General features: G+C 35.6%; 1 protein-coding gene across 1 annotated transcript in view; it reads right to left on the bottom strand.

The window, feature by feature from the left end:
- Positions 1 to 19,788, bottom strand: part of TAF4B (TATA-box binding protein associated factor 4b) — a 144,776-nt gene that overhangs the window by 81,742 nt on the left and 43,246 nt on the right. The window contains exons 8-9 of the mRNA XM_079109408.1: positions 12,550 to 12,670; positions 11,629 to 11,734 (exon numbers count right to left, since the gene is read on the bottom strand). Of these exons, the coding sequence (XP_078965534.1) occupies positions 11,629 to 11,734; positions 12,550 to 12,670 (227 nt within the window). The remainder of the gene's footprint in view (positions 1 to 11,628; positions 11,735 to 12,549; positions 12,671 to 19,788) is intronic.

Below are 19,788 nucleotides of genomic sequence, written 5' to 3'. Positions count from 1 at the left end.
TGAAGGATGCTGAATGAATCTTCCTTCTGAAGGGAATTAATCCAAAATTTTTATCATATTTTCTTATTCACATCTGACAATGAATTACATACTAAAAGTACACCAAGAAATAGGACTAAAAAGCCACATAACAGAAGCAATCTCCAAGGAAACCTAGATATTAGAAATACTAGACAGTGATTTTGAAATAACTGATTAATTATTCAAGAGGAAAAAGGGCTGGGGACATAGTTCAGTTGGTAGAGTGCTTGCCTAGCAAGCACAAGACCCTGGGTTCAATCTCCAGCACCGCAAAAAAAAAAAAAAAAAAAATTGTTATTCAAGAGGAAAAATAAGTAATATATCACAGAACAATAATCCATTTAAAAAGAAATATGGGTTATATTTTTGGCAATGTCAAAAGAACTTGATTAATAACAATTAAAATTTTAAAAGGCAACCATTTGAAAACTGAACAGAAGTTAGCAGAAATTGGAGGGATGGCAACACTTGGTCAACGGGAACACAATAGATAAAATTCAAGTTTGTATCTTTTGGCCTGAGCTCTCCTCAGTTTGTACAGCCACATCCTTAGTGGCTTAAAGTGTCCTAATAACAAGGCTTCAAAAGGATAATGTAAAATGCAACAGAGCAAATGGAAAAAATAAGCAAATCTGCTATCACAGGTGGAGATTTAATATCCACTCATGGAACAAGTCCAAAAAACAAAACCAAAAACACCAGGATACAGAAGATATGAACACTATTAGCTAACTTTACCAAATTAACAAAACACTATGCCCCCAAACTAAATACTATACATTTTTTCCAAGTGCTCATGAGACACAAAGAATGGCTATATTGAGGAGTCTCAATAAATTTAAGACTAAACTTATACAGATTATAGTCTCTGATCACAAAATTATTATTGAACAAAAACCCAAATAAAATATCTATAAAAGCCTCAAATATTTGAACTATCACATACAGGGAAAATAGAAAAGCATTTTGGCACAAATGAAAATGGGTTAGGGGGATAACTCTATGTATTTAAAACCAGGGATATTGTCTAGTGTGCAAGAGATTCTAGGTTTGATACTCAGCGCTGGGGGGAGAGGAGGGTACTATCTACTTGGAAGTTAAATCAATACTTGGTGGAAAGTTTTGAATGTTTTTATCAGAAAAGAAGATTTAAATTTAATCATCTAAATTTCTAATTTAAAAGCTAGAAAGGGCTGGGGTTGTGGCTCAGTGGTAGAGCACTTGTCTCACTTGTGTGAGGTACTGGGTTTGATTCTCAGTACTGCATATAAATAAATAAATAAATAAGGTAAAGGTCCATCCAAAAACTAAAAAAAAAAAAAAAAATTTTATTAAAAAAAAGTACTTTAATCCCAAAGTAAAGAAAGAAATGCTTATTTTAGAAAATCAATGGAATAGACAGAAGATAAAGACAAAAACAAAAATCAAAAGTTGAATCTTAAAAACATTAACAAATGAATAAAAACCCTAGCCAGGAAAACAGGAAATTTCACTACAAATTTACGCATTAAAAGGAAAAAGGAATAAAATTAACAACTCTATACCCCCAAAAAATTAATTTCTAAGAAAAAAAAATCCTTGAAAAATACATCGTATTACGTTTCCAATACAGACCCACAGAGAGTTGAAATAAAGGAAGCATTAAGAAAAATTTTATGACAATAAATCTGAAAATTAAGATGAAATGTACAAAACCCTAAAAAGTACAACTTTCTGAATCTGATATTACGATGAAATAGAAAACTTAAATAGTCCTGTTTATATAAATGAAACTGACTTTATATAAACCATCCCCCCAAAAAACAACAGACCTATGTAGTTACAATGATAAATTAATTATTAACTTAAAGAAGAAAGAATATTAACTCTACACAAATATTTAAAACACTCAGGCACAGTGGGGCACACCTGCAATCCTGGCAACTAAGGAAACTGAGAAAGGAGAATTTCAAGTTTTGAGCCAATGTCAGAAATTTAGTGAGACTTTGTCTAGAAATAAAAAGGGTTTGGGATGTAACTTAGTGGTAGAACAACCCTGGGTTCAGGACACTATAAAACCAGAAAAATATTGACTGAAATCCTTCATGAACATAAACACAAAACCCTTAAAAAATATATTATTCAAAGACGGCAAAATACAATAAAAATAAATTTTTAAAAAATAGCAAAATATAAAATAGCTAATTAATACCTATGAATTAAAGGTTGGCATAATATTCAAAAAATTTTAAAAATCAATGTTATTAGTAATCCTAAGACAATAGGAAAAAAAATCAATGATCACTTTAAATAGATTCAGTAAAAAAACTCATGACAAAAACACTGAAAATAATTTTTAAATAGGTAAAATATCCAAACTGATATTTCACTGAAGAAGTTACACAAAATGGTCAATAAGGTATGAAAATATGTTCAGCATCACTAATTACTGTGGAAATATAAGTGAAAGCCACAATGAACTACAAATATATATTAACCAGAGGGCTAAAATTTCAACAATTTGGCAGTTTCTTACAGAGTGAAACACATACTTCCCACATGACTCAGTAATTCCACTCCAACATATTTGGAGAAGGAAATATCTAAGTCCACATAAAGACTTGGACAGAGTATTCTCAGCAATTTCATTCATATTACCCATAGCAACCCAGAAGACATCCACCAAGAGACAGCAACATTTACAATAGTATATTCATACAATGGAATACTACTTAGCATTAAAAAGTCAAACTACTTACACATGTAACAACCTCGATATAGTCAAAGACCTTATGCTGAGCAAGAGAGGCCAAAGAATACAAATTTTATAATGTCATAGATGCAAAACCCTAGGAAAGCATTTAATCTACAATGTTATGGATATCAGTGGTTATCTGAAATCTGGAGTCTAGAATACGGACTAGATGAAGAGAAGCACGAAGCAATCTTTCGGGGTGAGGTTTTCTATGTATCTTGGTTATGGCACTTGGTACATGGGTTTAACCTTTTGTCAAAGCTCACTGAATTAAGACAATGATTGTCTAGACCACCATCTCCCAATATTTCTTCCAAAACTGATACTGAATAACCTCAGCACAATTTGAAGATAAAGAATATACACTGACCAAGGATGGTGCCTGATCTCCCCTAGCCCCAGAGCCTAATTGCCTCATGGATTAAGGCAAGCAAAAGCAGTCTGAAAAAAAAAAAAATGCAGAAGAGATGGAAGAGCTAGCAGTGGGCAAAAGTAAACTGCAGGAAAGCAGACTTAATATATTCCAAGTTAGAAAACATCAAAAAGGTATCCTGGTAGATCAAAGCATAGGATACATGTAATTTAATCTGGCAAACTTTTAAAAGTGTAGCTTCTTGCTGGGTGCAGTGGCTCATACCTGTTATCCCAGCAACTCCAGAGGCTGAGGCAAGAGAATCTCAAGTTTCAGGCCAGCCTCAACAATTGAGACACTTAGCAATTTAGTGAGGCCCTCAGCAACTTAGTGAGACCTTGTCTCAAAATAAAAAATAAAAAGGGTTGAAAGTATAGCTCAGTGATAAAGCACCCCAGGTTAAATACCCAGCACCAAAGGGAAAAAAAAAAAAAAAAAAAAAAAAGTGTAGCTTCTTGGGGAGAGCGAGCAGCACTTTTTTGGAAAGAGTCAAAACGGGAAAATTTAGAACATCACAGGACACCAAAGAACAAATCACAATTCAACCAAACATGGATCAAAAATATTCTAGGGACTCAGAACACCGGGGCCTGCCCTGAGGAGGAGAAGGAGGAGCGTGGCCACTTGGATTCGGAGTGACTACAACAGAGCTGCAGGCGGTTGCCAGAGGAGAAGCCGCGCGGCGAGCTGTTTGGACTCAGAACGACGCTTCTGAACCCCGGGGCCTGCCCTGAGGACGAGGATGAGGAAGAGGAGCGCGGCCGCTTGGATTCGGGTGACTACACCAGAGCTACAGGCGGTTGCCAGAGAAGGGGCGGCGTGGCGAGCTGTTTGGACTCAGACCACTTCTGAACACTGGGGCCTTCCCGGAGGAGGAGGAGGAGGAGGAGGAGGAGGAGGAGCGCGGCGGGTCGTGTGGACTCGCAGTGACTGCATTAGCGCTCCAGGCGGCTGCTCAGAGGAGAAGGCGAGTGGTGAGTTGTTTGGACTTAAAGTGACAGCTCCTGAACACAGGGGGGCTGCCTGGAGGAGAAGCGTGGTGCGACGCTTGGTCTTGAGGGACCACACCAGAGCTCCGGGCGGTTGCCCAGAGGACCCGTGCTGCGGGTCACGTGGATTCAGAGCCACTCAGAGGGACTGCTCCTGAACACCCGGGGGGTTATCTGGAGAAGGAGGAGGAACGGGCAGGGTCACTTCGACTCGGAGTGATTGATTGCCCCGGGCTACGGGTGGTTGGTGGGAGGAGGAGGCACGAAGTGAGTTTCTTGGACTCCTAGTGACCGCACCGGAATACTGGGCGGCTGTCTGGAGGAAGAGGCCTGTGGCGGGTCTCTGGGACTCAGAGCGATTGTTCGGGGCCCCAGGTGGCTGCTCAGCGGAGGGGCCACACAGCCAGGCGATTAGGTGCAGAGCAGGGTCCCAGGATCTAGGAGGCTTCTGGGTGGAAGAGCCGCACAGAGACAGGCTTAGGGCGGAGCGAAGGTTCCAGGCCTGTGGGCAAATTCTCTGAGGAGGGGCAGCCTAAGGAGATTCATCCGCGAAGGATGAGGCTCCCAGGCCCAGGAGGTAGGGCCGGACCCCTGGGAACTTTGCAGAGGAAGGCAGCCCAGCCCAGGCGGTAGCTGTAAATTGAGGGGAACCTCTAGGAGGGAACTGACCAGCGAGACCTCCCCACCGGGTGAGTCTTCCCTGCTGGGTGAGGTTTCCCCACAAGGACGGTAAAACCAGAGACTCAGGCCCAAACAGGCCTTGCCTCAGCCCGCAGCCTAGGTCCCCTTTGGATGACCATTGGTTAACAAGTGGAGGCACCTCTGCCCACTAGCAGGGATTATACCCCACCTGAAGGCCACCACTCCTAGAGAGGCAGCTTCCTTGTGGAGCACCGCATTATCAACTTCCTCCATGACTTCAGCCTACTGAAGGCTAAGGGGGGATATATATAGAAATCTTCAGGGACATTGTAAGTCAATAGAGGAAATCTGCAATATCTCAGCGGTCCACTGATACCTGAACAACATGAGAAAACAAGGAAAGAAAATGCTGCAAACAAATCTAGATGTTACATCAATAAAACCCAATGACAGCAGGGCAGAAGAAATGACAGAAAAGGAGTTCAGAATGTACATAATTAAAATGATCAGAGAAGCAAACGATGAGATGAAAGAGCAAATGCAAGCATTGAATGATCGCACCAATCGACAGTTAAAAGAGCAAATACAGGAAGCAAAAGATCATTTCAATAAAGAGTTAGAGATATTGAAAAAAAACCAAACAGAAATCCTTGACATGAAGGAAACAATAAACCAAATTAAGAACTCCATAGAAAGCATATCCAATAGGATAGAACACCTGGAAGACAGAACCTCAGACATTGAAGACAAAATATTTAACCTTGAACACAAAGTTGAACAAACAGAGAAGATGGTAAGAAATCATGAACAGAATCTACAAGAACTATGGGATATCATGAAAAGGCCAAATTTAAGAATTATTGGGATTGAGGAAGGCCTAGAGAAACAAGCCAAAGGAATGAACAATTTATTCAATGAAATAATATCAGAAAATTTCCCAAATCTCAAGAATGAAATGGAAAATCAAGTTCAAGAGGCTTATAGGACTCCAAATACACAAAATTACAACAGACCCACACCAAGGCACATTATAATGAAAATACCGAACATACAAAATAAAGACAGAATTTTAAAGGCTGTGAGAGAAAAGAACCAAATTACATTCAGGGGGAAACCAATACGCATATCAGCAGATTTTTCAATCCAGACCCTAAAAGCTAGAAGGGCCTGGAACAACATTTTTCAAGCCCTGAAAGAAAATGGATGCCAACCAAGAATCTTATACCCAGCAAAACTTACCTTCAAATTTGACCATGAAATAAAATCCTTCCACGATAAACAAAAGCTAAAAGAATTTACAAAAAGAAAGCCAGCATTACAGAACATTCTCAACAAAATATTCCATGAGGAAGAGATGAAAAACAAAGAAGCAAATCAGCAAAGGAAGGAATTATCCTAAAGGAATTGTCAAATAAAGGAGGAAACAAGTTGTGTCAAACAAATAAATAAACAAAATTTTAAAAATGAACCAAATGACCGGGAAACCAAATCATTTCTCTATAATAACCCTGAATGTTAATGGCCTGAATTCATCAATCAAAAGACATAGACTGGCAGACTGGATTAAAAAGAAAGATCCAACAATATGTTGCCTGCAAGAGACTCACCTCATAGAAAAAGATACCCATAGACTAAAGGTGAAAGGATGGGGAAAAACATACCATGCACATGGACTCAGCAAAAAAGCTGGAGTATCCATCCTCATTTCCGATAATGTGGATTTCAAGCCAAAGTTAGTCAGAAGGGATAAAGAAGGTCATTTCATACTGCATAAGGGAAGCATAAATCAGCAAGATATAACAATCATAAACATCTATGCCCCAAACAGTGGCTCATCTATGTATGTCAAACAAATCCTTCTCAATTTCAGAAACCAAATAGACCACAACACAATAATACTAGGTGATTTTAACACGCCTCTCTCACCACTGGACAGATCTTCCAGACAAAAATTGAACAAAGAAACCATAGATCTCAATAACACAATCAATAATTTAGACTTAACGGACATTTATAGAATATACCATCCAACCAAAAGTGAATACACTTTCTTCTCAGCAGCACATGGATCCTTCTCTAAAATAGACCATATATTATGCCACAAAGCTAATGTTAGCAAATACAAGAAGATAGAGACACTAGCATGTATTCTATCAGATCATAATGGATTGAAGTTAGAAATAAATGAAAGAGTAAAACACAGAAACTATTCCAACATCTGGAGATTAAACAATATGCTATTATATGATGAATGGATAACAGAAGATATTAGGAAGGAAATTAAAAAATTCTTAGAGGTAAATGAGAACAAAGAAACATCATATCAAAATCTCTGGGACACTATGAAAGCAGTACTTAGAGGGAAATTTATTTCATGGAGCGCATTTAATAAAAGAAGTAAAACTCAACAAATAAACAACCTAACACGACAGCTCAAAGCCCTAGAAAAAGAACAGAACAGCACCAAAAGTAGTAGAAGACAGGAAATAGTTAAACTCAGAGCTGAAATCAATGAAATTGAAACAAAAGAAACAATACAAAAAATTGACAAAATAAATAGTTGGTTCTTCGAAAAAATAAACAAAATTGATAAACCTTTAGCCACACTAACAAAGAGAAGACGAGAGAAAACCCAAATCACTAAAATTCGGAATGAACAGGGAAATATCACAACAGACACAATTGAAATACAAAACATAATTAGAAGCTATTTTGAAAATCTATACTCCAACAAAATAGAAAATTTCGAAGACATCAACAGGTTTCTAGAGACATATGAATTGCCTAAACTGAACGAGGAGGACATAAACAATTTAAATAGACCAATTTCAAGTACTGAAATAGAAGAAGTCATCAAAAGCCTACCAACAAAGAAAAGTCCGGGACCAGATGGGTTCTCAGCTGAGTTCTACAAAACCTTTAAAGAAGAGCTCATTCCAACACTTCTCAAAGTATTCCATAAAATAGAAGAGGAGGGAACCCTCCCAAACTCATTCTATGAAGCCAATATCACACTGATACCTAAACCAGACAGAGACTCATCAAGGAAAGAAAATTTCAGACCAATATCCTTAATGAACATCGACGCAAAAATTCTCAACAAAATTTTAGCAAATCGCATACAAAAACATATTAAAAAGATAGTGCACCATGATCAAGTGGGTTTCATCCCAGGAATGCAAGGTTGGTTCAACATCAGGAAATCAATAAATGTAATTCACCATATTAATAGACTTAAAGGCAAGAATCACATGATTATTTCAATAGATGCAGAAAAAGCATTTGATAAAATACAGCACCCCTTCATGCTCAAAACACTAGAAAAAATAGGGATAGTGGGAACATTCCTTAACATTGTAAAGGCCATTTATGCTAAGCCCATGGCTAATATCATTCTAAATGGTGAAAAACTGAAAGCAGTCCCCCTAAAAACTGGAACAAGGCAGGGATGCCCTCTTTCACCATTTCTATTCAACATCGTTCTTGAGACTCTGGCCAGAGCAATTAGACAAACCAAAGAAATTAAAGGGATACGAATTGGAAAAGAAGAACTCAAACTATCCCTGTTCGCTGATGACATGATTATATATTTAGAGGAACCTGGAAATTCCACCAGAAAACTTAGAACTCATAAGTGAATTCAGTAAAGTAGCAGGTTACAAGATCAATGCCCATAAATCCAACGCATTTTTATACATAAGTGATGAATCTTCAGAAAGAGAAATTAGGAAAACTACCCCATTCACAATAGCCTCGAAAAAAATAAAATACTTGGGAATCAATCTCACAAAAGAGGTGAAAGACCTCTACAATGAGAACTATACAACACTAAAGAAAGAAATTAAAGAACACCTTAGAAGATGGAAAGATCTTCCATGTTCTTGGATAGGAAGAATTAATATTGTCAAAATGGCCATACTACCTAAAGTGCTATACAAATTCAATGCAATTCCAATTAAAATCCCAATGACGTACCTTACAGAAATAGAGCAAGCAATTATGAAATTCACCTGGAAGAATAAGAAACCCAGAATAGCTAAAGCAATCCTTAGCAGGAAGAGTGAAACAGGGGGTATTGCAATACCAGATCTTCAACTCTACTACAAAGCAATAGTAACAAAAACAGCATGGTATTGGTACCAAAATAGAAAGGTAGATCAATGGTACAGAATAGAGGACACGGACACAAACCCAAATAAATACAATTTTCTCATACTAGACAAAGGTGCCAAAAATATGCAATGGAGAAAAGATAGCCTCTTCAACAAATGGTGCTGGGAGAATTGGAAATCCATATGCAACAGAATGAAACTAAACCCATATCTCTCACTATGCATGAAACTAAACTCAAAATGGATTAAGGACCTCGGAATCAGACCAGAGACCCTGCAGATTATAGAAGAAAAAGTAGGTCCAAATCTTCACCTTGTTGGTCTAGGACCAGACTTCCTTAACAGGACTCCCATAGCATAAAAGCTAGAATCAACCACTGGGATAGATTCAAACTAAAAAGCAATGCGAAGAAAGAGCCTACAGAGTGGGAGAATATCTTTGCCAATCATACTTCAGATAGAGCACTAATCTCCAGAATCTATAAAGAACTCAAAAAACTCTACTCCAAGAATTCAAATAATCCAGTCAACAAATGGGCTAAGGAAATGAATAGACACTTCACAGAAGAAGATCTACAAGCAATCAACAAACATATGGAAAAATGCTCAACATCTCTAGTAATAAGAGAAATGCAAATCAAAACCACCCTAAGATTCCATCTCACCCCAATTAGAATGGCGATTATCAAGAATACGAGCAACAACAGGTGTTGGCGAGGATGTGGGGAGAAAGGTATACTTATACATTGCTGGTGGGGCTGCAAATTAGTGCAGCCACTCTGGAAAGCAGTGTGGAGATTCCTTAGAAAACTTGGAATGGACCCTCCATTTGACCCAGCTATCCCACTCCTTGGCCTATACCCAAAGGACTTAAAATCAGCATACTACAGAGATACAGCCACATCAATGTTCATAGCTGCTCAATTCACAATAGCCCGATTGTGGAACCAACCTAGATGCCCTTCAATTGATGAGTGGATAAAGAAACTGTGGTATATATATACAATGGAATATTACTCAGCCATAAAGAATGATAAAATTATGGCATTTGCAGGCAAATGGATGAAATTGGAGAATATCATGCTAAGTGAGATAAGCCAATCTCAAAAAGCCAAAGGACGAATGATATCACTAATAAGTGGAGGATGACACATAATGGGGGGAGGGAAGGGTTAGTGTTAGGGTTAGAGTTAGGGTTAGGGAGGGGGGCAAGTATGGAGGAAGGAACTACTGTATAGAGGGTAAAGAGGGGTGGGAGGGGTGGGGGGGAAGGGAAAAAATAACAGAATGAATCACACAACATTACTCTATGTAAATTTATGATTACACAAATGGTATGCCTTTACGCCATGTACAAACAGAGAAACAACATGTATCCCATTTGTTTACAATAAAAAAAAAATATTCTAGGAAAAAAATTGCATCTGTCCTGAATTATTCATATATTTTCTGATCTTGCCATTATTCTCTAAATACAGTATAACAACTATTTACATACAATTTACATTGTACTAGGTATTATAAATATATGAGGGAGCTTGGCATGGTGATGCACACCTGTATTTCCAGCTACTTAAGAAGTTGAGACAGGATAATCTCAAATTCAGGCCAGTCTGGACAATTTAGTGAAACCCTGTCTCAAAATAAAAAAGGACTGGAGATATAGCTAAATGGCAGAGTGCTTGCTTAGCATGTGCAAGACCCTGGGTTCAATCCTCAGTACTACAAAAAAAATTAAAAATAAAAAAATATATAGGAGGATATGCTCAGATTATATGCAAATACTATTCTTTTATATAAGGGACTTGATGCATCTGTATGAATTTTGGTGTCTGAGTGGAGTCCTAAAACCAGTCTCCAAATACATCATGTTTTTTTTATTCCTATACATTACGTACAGTAAGATTTAATTTATAAATTACATACAATGCAAGTTAAAAATAGATCAATGACAACAGTATACTGTAATAAAAGTTAAGTGAATGTGGTTTCTCTCAAATATCTTGTTCTGTGCTCTTCTTGTGATGATGTTATGGTGATACAATGCCAACTTAATGAGACTAAACAGGGTGAATGACATAGCTATTGTGATGCTCTGTTAGACTACCACATAAGCACCATAAATTAATAACATAAATGGCTACTGAATGACTAGCCAATGGGTAGCACATCCAGAATGTATATGCTGGACAAAGAGATGATTTTCTTCTTGGGCATGATGGTTAGAGATTTCATCTATTCAGAATGGCACACAATTTAAAACATAAAAATTATTTCTAGAATTTTCCATTTAATATTTTCAGACCACTTATGACAGCTGGTCACTGAAACCACAGAAAGCAAAACTGAAGATAAAGGGATGCTACTGTAATAATATAATATTCCATATATGTGAAGTTCAAGAATACACAAAAATGATCAATGGTGATGGATATAAGAACAGTAACTGCCAGAGGCAGGAGATGTGGGTAATTGATTTGAAAGGTACATAAAGTATCTTCATCCAAATTATGATTACACAGGTATGGTTTTCAAAATTCATTGAGCAAAATACTTAAGATTGAGAGACTTTACTGCTTATAAACTAAATAAAATACTGTTAGATTATTTTAAAGGCATTGATATATCTGTTTTATTTAGGAGTCTTTGTTACCTGTTATTTTTCTTAAATATTACTTTTTAAACTAGACCAAGTTTTTAACTATTTATTTTCTTTACCTGAAACATGTTGTTCCATTCTCTTTTATTTTATTTTTCTGAATAGTAGATGCTTGAAGTGACACAATTTTATTTCCAGGCAGAGTAATTTGTTTTAGAATGGAAGCTATAAAAACAAACAAAAAATTAGGAAGTAGAATACCAAAATAGCAATCATGCCACATTAGGAAAAATTCAGAGCTACAGTTTTGAATATATATATTTTTTTTTTTCACCATCAAAGAAAATTTCAAACTTCCTCAGAACTTTGACTAAATTCAAACAGAACAATGAACATATTAACTACATTTAAAACAATCATCTTATACAAAGATCTCTCCATTTCTTTTTATTTGGTCTAGAATTGCCTGTAGAATCATTATAAAAATATCATATACAAAAGGTGATGGAAACATGTTAATAATATATCCTTTATATTAATATTTTTAAAAACACTTAAAAGCTCTACCTTATCTGATTTCCAAACTACATTTTAAAAAGAAATAAAGGCTATAGCAAATTTTGTAAAGTTAAAAGAATACTTATTTAATAGTAGACTGTTTTATATAATTATGGAATACCATAAGTAGTTGCTTCATTTTCACCAAACAATATACACTCCTAAAATTGTCTATGTTTGAAGACTATAAGAGTTATCTTTCAGTCTTCTCTTAGGTACCAACTTTAAAAATCCAAATCTCTCCTTTTTAAAATATTTTTAAGTTGTCAATGGACCTTTTATTTATTTGTTTGCTTGTTTATTTATATGCAGTGTTAAGTATAGCATACACACATGCTAGGCAAGCGCTCTACCCCTGAGCTACAATCCCAAGCCCCCAAATCTCTCTTAATACAACAAATAAGTTGTGCAAAACCCCACCATGTTCCAAAACCAGTGTGAAGGAGCTCAGATAGACCAGTGTCTACCTGGAAGAAACTTACTAGCAGGTATTACAGTGTTCACTGGCATCTTCTTCTGTCCAGATTTCTGAATGGTCAATGCTGAGGAATGGGAAATTGTGGTCACTTGTTTTGCAATGCCTCCTGAGGGCTGCTGGACAACCTGAAATAATGAGAACTATCAATACAGTCATTCAACTAAATATACTGTGAGAAAGGACAAAATTTCACTTTTAATAATTGCTTGTACTCACCAAGCTGTAAATATACTAAAAATTTAAATTTGTATGTAGTAAAACAATCTTGTTCAAAAGTGAAAGACATGACTATCTCACACACTATACTATTTGTTAAAGTAGAATTCAAATTTCCAAAAGTCTCCACATGGTTCCTATTTTTACTTTTTAACTTATGAAAAATTTCAAATATATACAAAAAAGACAGATTATCCAGATTAAACAGTGATTAATTCTTGAACAATCTTGTTTCTTCTGTACCCTGGCCCATTTCTCTACCGCCCACAATTTTTTATTATTTTAAAGCAAATCCAAGACATAACTTCTTATCCATAAATATTTAAAAATACACCTCTAAAAAGTAAGGACTTTTATGTGCTGTTTTTCAAAAGTATCGCCCTAAACCATTTGGAAAAATGATAATGCTAAAGGCATTCTCCAAGATAACAATTCAAGAAAATTCAGGGAGGGTTGGGGGAAAGGAAGAGAAAACAAAGCAATAACTGGGCTATTACTTTTGGCTTCAAAGAACAAAAAACAAAATAGCCAAGTGTCATTTATTCACTTCAAAGAACAGTTACCATATATTTGGGCCAACAATTGAACTATTTAGAAGTACTTAAACTCCCATATGGGTAATATAAATGAGCAATGGTATGGCCAGGAGATAGATTTCTGAACAGAATTTTGAGAGTACAATTCATTCCACTTTCTAATTATTTGTGAACAAAATTAAAAGACAAGTGTGTATTACTACAAAAAAAAAAGTGACAACAAAATGTCCTGGAAAATAATCCTACTGGAACTAATTTTCCAAGAGGAAAACAATATAAGCTGAAATAAATCAATTACTATCATTCTTTGACAACAGAAAAGAACTGGAAAAAATAATGCATTTCAATGAAGTTGAGATCATACTTTTGTAAAGTCCTAGGGATCAGGTTTAAAATATACCAAGTAATACATATCTGGGATCTCACTTATGCAGTCTGAAACTCAAAAGAACATGCCCTATAATTTCACTTTATTAGTTCTTCTTTTTGATATTTGAATCATGAAAGATAATAAGATATTATTAGTAAGCTGTTTACCAGCTAGTCTTTCTACAATTTTTGATGGGTACACAAAAATAACACAAAGTTTTGAGGTGGGGTTTAAAAATCATAGGTTCCAGTTGGGTATGGTGGTACACACCTGTAATCCCAGTGGCTCAGGATGAGCAACTTAGTAAGATCCTGTCTCAAAAAATAACAAGGGCTGGGGATGTAGTTCAGTGGTTAAGACCCCTGTATTCAATTCCTGGTGCCAAACAAACAACAAAAACAACCTAGGTCCCCATCGGTCCTTATCTTAATGATGCTAACCTGAGGCAGCACATGTAACTAATAATCTAAAAAGCAGAAGGCTGAGGCAGGAGGATTTCAAGTTCAAACTCAGCCTCAGCAACTTAGTGAGGTCCTGTCTCAAAATACAAAATAAAAAATGGGCTGGGGATGTGGCTCCGGGGTTAAATCCCAGGTACAAAACAAAACTCTGGAATCAAAGAAAGAAAGGGAAAGAGTACATACCTTAACTTTCTTAACACCTCAAGTTCTGATGTTTTATTGGGAATATTAACATAAACTAATGTTCAAGAAGTTTGTAGAAACTACAGGTCTAGAAATGCTAACCAATATTCTTTGTTGTTTTTATATTAACTATGATCTGGTATACCTGATGAATTATTTTTAAAGAATACCTTGATACCATTAATATGGAGTTCTAGAAAAAGTAAAACTATCAGAACAGAAAATTATCAGAACAGTTGTTGCTTCTGGAAGATGGAACTGGGGTCTGAATGAGAAAGGGCAATAAAATGATGGCAACAATCTATATTTTGATGAATGGAGATGAGGATCGAGAGAACTCTGAGATGATGGCAAGTCTACATTTTGATAAATAGATGAGGCAGGAAAGAACTCTTGAGATTATGATGGCAAGAGTCTATATTTTGATGTGCAGTTTGAATTACACAGCAGTATGAACTGTCAAAACATTCCTAGTGGTACAACTGAATCTGTCATTGTAAATAGATTCACTTCAAAAGAAAAAAATATAAACAAATATTTAACTGTGATACCTATTGTTTAATTATTTAGGAAGAAGTCCTTGAAGTCCATCAAAAAATTAAGATAGAATGATAACTGGATAAATACATGATAAATCAAGTTTAATAGCTATACAAGCTATAATCTAGGTGGTTTGTGTATGGAGATTTACTAAAAATTTCAATTTTTCCACATATGAAAATTCTTATAAAAATTTTATTGACTAATATAAAGACATGTACACTACAATGCCTCCAGTTTCACTTTCCATAAACTCTAATATTCTTATAAAGCAAACTCTAAAGTAAATTTAAATAAAGTAGCATCAACCAACCTATATATCAAGAATGTTGTTATAAAAATTCTGATTCAATTATAGCCCATGAGGAACTTACTGTGCAACCCCTAATTATATTTGGTAAATAAAGGGTAGGCCTTACTTGGATTCAACCTCTCCAAACCTTTCATTAGTCCTATTCAAGTGAGAATAATTGAACAACTAATTCCACTTTTCCACTCTTAAATAGAATGCAAAAAAAGGAAGAACAAAAGACAAACTACTTAGGATCCAAGAAAGTCAGTTCAATAACTGAGGGTCAACTACATGAGCCAATGAAAATTTTTACCATTTTTTTTCTCCTAGCTCAATTTTTACTTATTTCTTGTTTTCTAAAGAAAATGTTGGCAACCATCATAATAAGAAACTAAAATTTGCACCTTGAAAATATTTTTCCTATCCTGTGAGAACTGTGAAGGCAGAGGTAATTAGCAGGCTTAAATTCACTAATTATTTCACATAACATGTATTTCTTATAAAAATTATTTAAATAATTGGGTGGAAGTAAAACTACAACAAAAGTTTTTCTTTTTAGTATTTTGGGAAAATATATTTTAGGAGTTTTTACTTCAATATAGTGAAATTTAAAGTTATCACACTTACACTGCACAAATAACGCATTTGTTTTCCTCTTTTTTTTTTTTTTTTTTTTTTTTAAGGTGGACACAATACCTTTATTTTATTCTTATGGGTGCTGAGGATGGAACCCAGGGCCTCATGAGTGCTAGCCAAGCACTCTACCACTAAGCCACAACCTCGTCCTGTTTTTTCTCTTATATCGACAAAAGAGTAATATTTGGAAAATAATGGTTAACCACTTATTTATTAAATATCTGTGATACTGTTAAGGAAGAAATATAAGAAATAGAGGGGAAATATATATTTAAATAAGAAAATAATACTGAAAATTTTCTGCCTTATCTCCAAGTATAAATTTTTTAAAGATATTTAAGTGATAATATTATATTGCGTGCATATACAAATATATACAAATCCCACTATTATGTATAATTATAATGCACAAATAAAAGTATATTTTAAAAGAAAAAAAATACTTGAACACAAAAAAATTTAAAAAAAGACAAGGATTAAAAAAATACAGGATTACTATGATAACAACTCAGTTTACTCTCCAAAATTATCCACCTTCTTAGCAAAAATAGAGGACAGGGATTTTAAATTAACTTTCTTCATTCATGAATTTTACTTGCATATAATGTAGATTTGAGGGGTTTCATTTTTTATTTTATGCAGTAAAATCGGTTTAAAACACTTATCAAAATTTAAATTTAAAAATGAACAGACTGAAATTAAAATTTAGCTTTTCTAAATTAAATTAGCTTTACTAATTAAAATGAAATTTAATTTTGCTTTTGCACAAACAAGTAAAACAGGTTTTTTTCACAAATATTCAAGGGAAAATTTTTCAGCATCAATCTTCTGAAAGTTTCTACTTATTATCTTACCTAGCTTTAGTAACCCATAATCCAACTCATTCACTCTCATTCTTCAAAGGAAAAACTAAAAGTAAAATGTTAAGTTCTATATTTAGTTTGAGTGTATAATATAATAACTACTATGCTGAAACTGATAGGCAGCCAATAAGATGAGTCATTTATAGAAACTGATTTCTTTGGTAAAATCTCCAGAACTACTTATTAGGTTCATATTTCAACATTTCAATTATCTGAGTATAAAGTGAAAAATTTAAACACCTAAAAGAAACTGAACAATTCCAGTTAATGTACAAGAAGGCTTTGGCAGAACCCCCAAGTATAATATCTAACATATATTATTTATATAATATATATTATACATACAATATATAATCAATGAGACAGAAAAGATAGCATGCAGTGCTATATATAAATATATATTAATAATCAATTAGACAGTGATAAATCTATTTTTTTAAAAAACAATGAATACATAAAAATGTATAATTTGATAAAATATTAATACTATAAAATCTAAACCTATAATGGTAGTTTGAGAAAATTTTTCTTACAACTTGAAAGTATAATATTTAGACACCTTATCTAAGAGGCAGCCCATGCAATTCTCTAGAACTACTACAATTGAAAGTAAAAATTATGGAGAAATTTTTAAAGTCACAAATAATTAGGAAAAAAATCACCAATACTCTAAAACTGACAATGAAAAGACAGTCATTCAAGCCAGGTGAAGTGGCACATACCTGTAATACCTGTGACTTGGAAGGCTGAGGCAGAAATATTGCCAGTTCAAAGCCAACCTCAGCAACTTAGTGAGGCTTTAAGGAACTTACCGAGATCCTGTCTCAAAAAATTAAGGGTTGGGGATGTGGCTCAATGGTTAAGCATCCCTGGGTTCAATCCCTGGCACAAAAACAAGATAGCCAAATGCATATTCTTTACACCATATTGAGTTATGTGGACCACAAGATCTGGTGTGGTGTTTCTCATACTTTGATTATTTGCATATTTCTTATAAGCTACATATAATACTTTAGTCTTTTCTAGCACCTTCATTATTTTCAGCCTCACTTAAATGTAAGATTAAATTGGGATTTTCATTAAAATATTATTTTTCTGGACAGATACAAGATGGCAGACTAGAGGGTGACTGCATCTCCCGTTGTTCCAGAACTCAGGATTCAAGAAGGGCAGGTATTGAGAGACTCGGACCAACATAGAGCCGCGGGGTGAGTCAGTCCCACCAGGTGAAGCTTGGCCCAGGTGGCAGGCCCTGACATGGGCAGCTTCTCGGAGCAGGGCAGGGCAGCAAGAGTCACCTTTTAGGAGCAGGCCCACCCAGTGAGCATTTCTGTACAGACCCAACCCCAAGCCCTGAACCCAGTGGCGGCCCGGCCCACAAGCGGCTTCTGGGACCAGGGCTGAGCAGCAAGGAAATTCCCCAAGCAGCCCTGCTCGCTCCTACGGCACGCAGGGTCCACAGCCAGCTTCTAGAAGCACGCCTGCTCAGTGAGAGGATTTCCACGCAGAACCAGCCCCCAGCCCTGGACCCAGTAGCGGGCTAGGGGCAGCTTTCTTCGGAAGCACTGCATTATCAAGTTCCTCCAAGACTTCAGGCTACTGAAAGCTGGGAGGGAATATACTAGAAATCTAAAGGGACACTATAAACCAAAAAGGAAATCTGCAATATCTCATCAGAGTCCCACTAATATCTGACCAATATGAGAAAAAAAGGGAAGAAAATGTCCCAAACAAACCTAGATACTATATCAATAAAACCCAATGACAGTACAGCAGAAGAAATGTCAGAAAGAGAGTTCAGAATGTACATAATTAAATCAATCAGGGAAGCAAACAAGGAGATAAAAGAGCAAATGCAGGCATTGAAGGAAGAGATGAAAGAGCAAATGCAGACATTAAATGATTGCACCAATCAACAGTTAAAAGAGCAAATATGGGAAGCAAAAGATCATTTCAATAAAGAGTTAGAGATACTGAAAAAAAAAAAAAAAACAAACAAACAGAAATCCTTGAAATGAAGGAAACAAAAAACCAAGTTAAAACTCCACAGAAAGCACAACCAAAGGGATAGAACATCTGGAAGACAGAAGCTCAGACATTGAAGACAAAATATTTAATCTTGGAAGCAAAATTGACCAAACAGAGAAGATGGTAAGAAATCATGAACAGAATCTACAGGAATTATGGGATATCATGAAAAGGCCAAATTTAAGAATTATTGGGATTGAGGAAGGCTTAGAGAAATAAACCAAAGGAATGAACAATCTATTCAATGAAATGATATCAGAAAATTTCCAAAATCTTAAGAATGAAATGGAAAACCAGGTAGAAGAGGCTTATAGGACTCCAAATATACAAAATTACAACAGACCCACACCAAGGCACATTATTATGAAATAACATACAAAATAAAGACAGAATTTTAAAGGCTGCGAGAGAAAAGAATCAAATTACATTCAGGGGGAAACAAATAAGAATATCAGCAGATGTTTCAATCCAGACCCTAAAAGCTAGAAGGGCCTGGAACAACATTTACCAAGCCCTGAAAGAAAATGGATGCCAACCAAGAATCTTATACCCAGCAAAACTTACCTTCAGATTTGACGATGAAATACAATCCTTCCATGATAAACAAAAGCTAAAAGAATTTACAAAAGGAAAGCCGGCATTACAGAACATTCTCAGCAAAATATTCCATGAGGAAGAGATGAAAAACAACGATGCAAATCAGCAACAGGAGGAACTAGCCTAAAGGAATAGCCAAATAAAGGAGAAACCAAATCATGTCAAAAAACAAAAATGAGTCAAATGACTGGGAATATAAATCATACCTCAATAATAACCCTGAATGTTAATGGCCTGAACTCATCAATCAAAAGACATAGACTGGCAGATTGGACTAAAAAGAAAAATCCAACAATATGCCGCCTGCGAGAGACTCATCTCATAGAAAGAGATACCCATAGACTAAAGGTGAAAGGATGGGAAAAAGCATACCATGCACACGGACACAGCAAAAAAGCTGGAGTATCCATCCTCACTTCAGATAATGTGGACTTCAAGCCAAAACTAGTCAGAGGGATAAAGAAGGACACTACATACTGCTTAAGGGAACCATAAATCAGCAAGACATAACAATCATAAAT

This window comes from Sciurus vulgaris (assembly GCF_902686455.1).
Source record: "Sciurus vulgaris genome assembly, chromosome: 13".
Classification (NCBI taxonomy): Eukaryota; Metazoa; Chordata; class Mammalia; order Rodentia; family Sciuridae; genus Sciurus; species Sciurus vulgaris.
Note: the sequence above shows the minus strand (reverse complement) of the source record. Positions and strands in the feature narration are given on the sequence as shown.